Raw genomic sequence first — 6,193 nt, 5'->3', positions numbered from 1 at the left:
TTATTTTTTGGATTGATGTTGTCTGGATTGTAGTATTTAAATTAAAACAATGGCAAAATGCTAATCAAAACCATTATTCTACAAAACGTATCTTTATATAAATTCTGAAAATAATAACGAAACGGAACGTAATATAAAAACGTGAACTAATCTGTAAGTGTCAAAGTTTTTAAATATTTTGGCGGGAATCGAAATATAATGGGGTAAGAAGCATACTGGTAACGTAGCGAACTCGTAATTAAAAAAATAGTAATCGTATTAGCGAAAATATAATTTCAAATTGAAATCGCAACTATTAGTTCGTAATGTTTATTTATACCTGAGCATAGTCTAATATAACATCAGTATGTACTTAATAGTAACCATCCGTATACTATCACATATTACCGTATAAGATTTGGTATATAACCATTTCGTGAGTCATAACATTCTTCGATGCACGATTGCCATTTTTTTTATCAAATTACTAACTTCTGAATTGGTTGGAATAGACACGGAAATGTCTTTCCATAACAAACTTTACGGAGCTTTTATGCAAAGATTAATAGTGTTGATCGTGACTGGCATTCTCTGCCAGTCAACCCTAGGCAATGGCGACACTATGTGGTAGGCATTTACACAAAAGTAAAATAAGCTGAGACTGAATAATTTATTTATTATATATAATTTATATTACCTTTATATATATATTTCTTATGTGCGTGTGTATGTCACTGAACTCCTCCTAAACGACTGGACTGATTTTGATGAAATTTGTTGTGTGTGTTCAAGCGGACTTGAGAATGGTTTATATTCACAATTTAGACCGTGGGAAAAGGTTTCTTTAATTAATTTTTAATTCGTAAGTAGGTATAAAATCGGAAACTATGCATTTGATCAAGTGATGATCTTTAGCAAAGTTGTCGTCCAAGAGCCCACGAGGGTTTGAGTGTTGGTAAGACAAATTTTCGACAGATGGCACCACTGTCATTCCAATGCAGGTACAAATTTTCCGTTTTATGTATGTCATATTATTTCTTTAAAATGTGGGCGAAGCCGCGGGCACCTCTAGTTTTACTATAAATTATTCACTATACTAAAGACCTATTACGCCATAGTTTACCCAATATGTAGATAGATAGATAAACAGGATATTAAAAAACAGCCGGAATTTCCAAAATTTCTTTTATTAACATCAATTCAATTGACTAAAATTACAAAATTTTGATACAAAAATGTCAATAAGAACAATGTACACCTCATTCTTGAGTAAAGCAATTTCTCTTACTTCATTATTATTTTATACAATGTTATTATTACACTATGTTGTAGAAGTAAACATTATTACTATTACAGTTAAAACCACTATTATTGTTACAAAAATGGACTTCATTTTATTGTAAAACAGTTTTCGACTCTTGTTTTTTGTGTTGGTGGAATTGTTATATCAGATTTTAATTAATATTAGTATGTATAAATAAAATTTTATCCAAAATGTTTAATATTAGAAGTATTAAACTAATAACACAATATTAATTTCATTCTATAGATAGTAGCTTACAAGTTAAACTCACATGAATTAAAATCTGATGTTACTAGTTCTAACAAATTGTTGGGCTATACACTATAATGCAAATAGTAAATTATATATTTTTAAAATTTAAATTTTATTTAACTGCTAAGAAAACTGTATCAGCTAAAGGACCATAGCTCAAGTCTTGTTTATCACATCTGCTAAGTATTTATATATAGCATTTAGACTTACAAATTTTTTATTATGCAAACAGAATAGCCAATTCTAATACATTGTGAAAGGTTTAAATTTTCATTTAAAATGTCAAAAAAACATGAATAATATACAGGTATTACAGGTATAGGTTTCAATAAAGCTTACATTTCATAATAAGGGCTTTAGTGTATGATTCCCTTTCAAATGTGTCTAAAGATCAAGAGGAAGATTTAAATAGAAATAAACTTTATGAAAACGTGTATTAATATTTGATGAAATGTATACACAATATGAACATATTCCGTTGGATGTGAGGTTAGCAAGGGTCCTTAATTCAAGATCCTCTGTCCACTGTTATGACTAAAATGCTTAATATGTATATTAGCACCTGCTTTCAAACTATTCGTGACGGCTCAAGTTAGTCGGTTACATTTAATGATACTCACAACTTTAATTGACGACGCTATTGTTCTAATTTCGACGTACGACGACTACAATATGATAATATTATTGCTATAAATATTACAAAGACAATATCGGAATGTATTTTAAAGTTCGCAGATGCCAGTGGGCATATCCTTATGTTACTAAATATATTTTGCTACACAATCATAAGAATTACACATTAATTTATATTACACAGAAAAGTTGCACGTTTTTTTTTAATAAACTTCAGATATTATAACAACCTGCTCATTAATGAAAAATATTCCGTTTGGTTTGAATTGCAATCATGTTTCCTAAATTCAGCTGCCTCTCACCTTTATGATCCATTTAATAAATAGTATTTATTCACTATTAGAGATTTTATAGGTATATCCTATAAGATGCAACATTTAAATAGTACAGTTATTAATTATCTCAATAAATTAAGCATTTATTCACGATAACACTTCATTTTCAAACTCCGATGCACTTGTGTTAGAACAAAACTTATAAGAATTCGTTGCAATCTAACAGCTCAGCGGAGAAATTAGAAATGAGATTTAATCACTCTTATTTACAAAACATTAAAATTATTATCGATATAATTTCTTCCTACACTAAAATTATTCATAGAAAACAACTTACGACTAAATACAAATACATATTAGTGTTAATAGGACTATGGTCACGCCAGAATTGATATAAATATTAATTTGTACTAAATCATATTTTCAATTATTAAATGAATAATTATTTGATATAAATAGAATATAAATTGTATCTATTTTACAAATTGGCACCGAGATGGCGAGAAGTTATAAAGTTACCTCCTTTCATAATAAAAGAGTTCTCTTACAATGTATGGAGGCTACAGAGCTTTGTTCAGTACTTACGCTCCAGTAAAAAAAAGTATTTATTCACACTCAGACTTAAAACATTTATCGTCTGGTTAAAAATTATTCAACTTAATTTGGAGGCTATTTGGCATATTATTTCTATATATATTTGACGATGACATCATAATATAAATCAGGACATGTTTTGATCCTGATGAACTAGAGAGAAAAGTGGCAACCAGAGCGTAGGTATTGAAAGCGCTCTAAGAATAGTTATTATGGGCTGGCTTTTAATTTTATGGCTAATAGTAAATTAAGCTCAGAATCCAGGAAAATAACATAAATATGAGATTATGATTTGAGCAACACAAAATAATCTAATATATCTAAAATAAATTAATACATGAGCAAAATATTGAAAATAATATAATAACAGTAGCATTATTATTGCATCCGTAACAGATTTACAATATATAATATTTAGTAAAGTGGAAATTGTATTCAAAGGCATTTAAGTTAATGTTACGATATAAAAATTATCGTTTGTACAGTTTAATATTAATTATATTTTCCATCGAGACATTGTGAGAAGTCTTTCCGATTTCGAGAAAATATCAAATATAGCATAAATTAATTTAATAGAAATTGTAAAACTATTGATAATAATAACTTGAATACATTTATTGCACTACTTGCTGTCTAAGTACATAAGTTCAATTTCGAAAGGTGTTTATTTGTCTATCCAATTAGTATATTACTATAGTTCTATTGGGGACGACGTCTAAAACTATTTATTTAATAGTTTGTAACAAAGTTTATACATACCAGATATAAATATAATAGAATAATTAATATATTAGTGCATATATACTGTTTATAACTAAAGATTATCATAGCGACAAAAGAAATTAGTTTTCAAACAGTATGGAAATATAAAATATTCAATTCAAATAACAAAATACACAGATTATAATAATTTATACTAAACATTCGTCCTAATATCGTCCGGGAAGACACCATTTAAATTCTCTTAATATATTAACTATATAATTTCTCTATTTATTTTGCACACATTAAAAATAAACATTAATTTATCATTCCATGCAATAATGTTAAGTACCTATCTTATATATGTTCAGATAAATAGGTGCAGAATAATAATAAACAAAGGTTTACTTTAAATCAATTATGACATATCATGACATTAAATTTTATTGTGACTACCGTCACAACCAAATGTGGGAATGCATTATAAAACAAATATTTTTACTCAAAAAATATCACAAACTTCAGTAACGGATAATATGAACTGAATACCTAATTGAAATATTCGAAAATAAACTGTAAAGACTAGAGTTGGTTAATGTTATAACAAATGAATATAACTGATTTTTATTGTTTATCTACAAGGAAAAAATATAGAAAATGCTCATTTATACAGCACCGTTTAGTAACAATATTACACTATTATTTTAGAACAGTTTTATTTATTAAGGTGGTTAGGTTAGGTTGGGTTAGTTACTTTTAGTTATACTATTGTAGATGTTTTGATTCTCAAAAAAATATAAGGCAAATAAGATGTTTCCTATTAGGTCCTGCACCTTGAAACACCTTGTAAAGACAAAGAATCTAAAAACACATAGTTATAGAAAAATACAAGAAAATATTTGATATGAAGAGCAGGCATAATTTATAAGTTTATCGCTTTGTCCCATTACACAATATACTTCGTGCAGACCCGAGCATCAGACATTTCTTAAATGACTCCTTCATAATAATTTTCTTGGGATACTATGTAATCAATGTAAGTAACATTATAATGATTATCTCAACATATGATTCTGGTATTAAAATCCTATAAAAACAATTTTAAAATATTATTTTTTTTGCTTTATTTATTTGTATCTATTAAATTACCCCAATGCTTATACACGAAGTGAAATACTGGGACGAATACGGCGCGGGCCTTATGCAAGGTCCACATATAACTAATTGTAACTTTTAAAAATGATATTTGCAATTTTACGACGCAAACGATATACCCTGGTACGTTTAATAAAAGAGAGGATTGTTAATTTAACATAAACAAACGGGGATGCACTCGATCTGATAAAATTGTGTCCCAATTATCAAACCCAAATGGTCAAACTCAAACCCAGATGACCCTTGAGAACCAAGAATACTAGGATCATGGACTAAATAAGAAAATGGACGTCAGATTTTCAAATATACTTTAATAGACACCGAAAAGAGAATGGTCTCAGCAACGAAACTGTTCATCCATCCACAAAACCATCTAGATGAAATTAGTCTCATATAACATATGTGATAACCATAGATTGGGCAACTGGTAAATCATTGTGGATTTTAGTTTCAATGTTTTTCACCACAAAACCGTCCATTTACCACCATTAAATGGATAGGCTAATGGCAAATATGGAACGCCATATGCTTGCTTGCTTGTTTGTCTATCACAATAACCTTCAAGTACAGGGAAAAAATGATGGTGGTAGTGCTGCCGCAGTTGAACTTCTGAGAGTTATACCATCCTCAATAAACAATAAGTTTTTATCCGACTCAATTACCCTTTACATCACGAGTTTCTTCATTGATTTAAACATCAAGTAAAATTTACGCCCATAACTTAATTTCTGAACTTAATTCGAGATACCTTATTTATAGAATGTACGTGTTAAGTACATACATATCATTGCGTTAGAAAAATATTCAAAAGTCCTTTCGCATAGTTGCCGTATATACTTACGTCTACATGATGGCACAGTTGGATGCCGATTCCTCTGGCGGGGCGGGCGGGCGCGGGGGAGCGAGCGCCGCGCTGGGCGCCGCCTCGGGCAGCGTGCTCGGGGAGTCCTTCCTCACCGACTGCTTAGACATATCCTGCGCCTTCTGCGGAGGTGGGAACTTAGGCTCCTGTGCCGCTTGGAGTTTCTCTTGGTTCAAGGAGCCTGTGCTAGGACTTCGCACCCTAGTCTTTACCATGGAGGCGCGGCGTTCCCGAGCGTTGATGATGGACGTAAGGAATGGGATCTGGTTGCTGATGGCCATCATGAAGGGCTTGTAGCCAAGGCTGAAATAATTTTAGAATTTTGAAATATTAATTGAAACTTTTTTATGGCACCTAGATATCGAAGTACTAGAAGAAAAATACCCATTAAGTTTTTTTATCGGGCTTTGCATGCATTTTTTTACATGTGGTTGGAAG

The 6,193-nt window shown here is 30.3% G+C and overlaps 1 protein-coding gene across 1 annotated transcript in view; it reads right to left on the bottom strand.

Moving 5' to 3' along the window:
- Positions 1-1,147: 1,147 nt before the first annotated feature.
- Rich (guanine nucleotide exchange factor subunit Rich) overlaps positions 1,148-6,193 on the bottom strand; it is a 32,091-nt gene continuing 27,045 nt past the window's right edge. The window contains exon 26 of the mRNA XM_073086962.1: positions 1,148-6,058. Coding sequence (XP_072943063.1) covers positions 5,737-6,058 — 322 coding nt within the window. The 3' untranslated portion in view covers positions 1,148-5,736. The remainder of the gene's footprint in view (positions 6,059-6,193) is intronic.

The sequence above is a fragment of the Epargyreus clarus genome, unplaced genomic scaffold (assembly GCF_041222505.1).
Source record: "Epargyreus clarus isolate Ecla_fem2 unplaced genomic scaffold, WU_Ecla_fem_2.2 ptg000024l, whole genome shotgun sequence".
Taxonomy (NCBI): domain Eukaryota; kingdom Metazoa; phylum Arthropoda; class Insecta; order Lepidoptera; family Hesperiidae; genus Epargyreus; species Epargyreus clarus.
The sequence above is the reverse complement of the archived record's forward strand: the minus strand, read 5'-3'. Positions and strand labels throughout refer to the sequence as shown.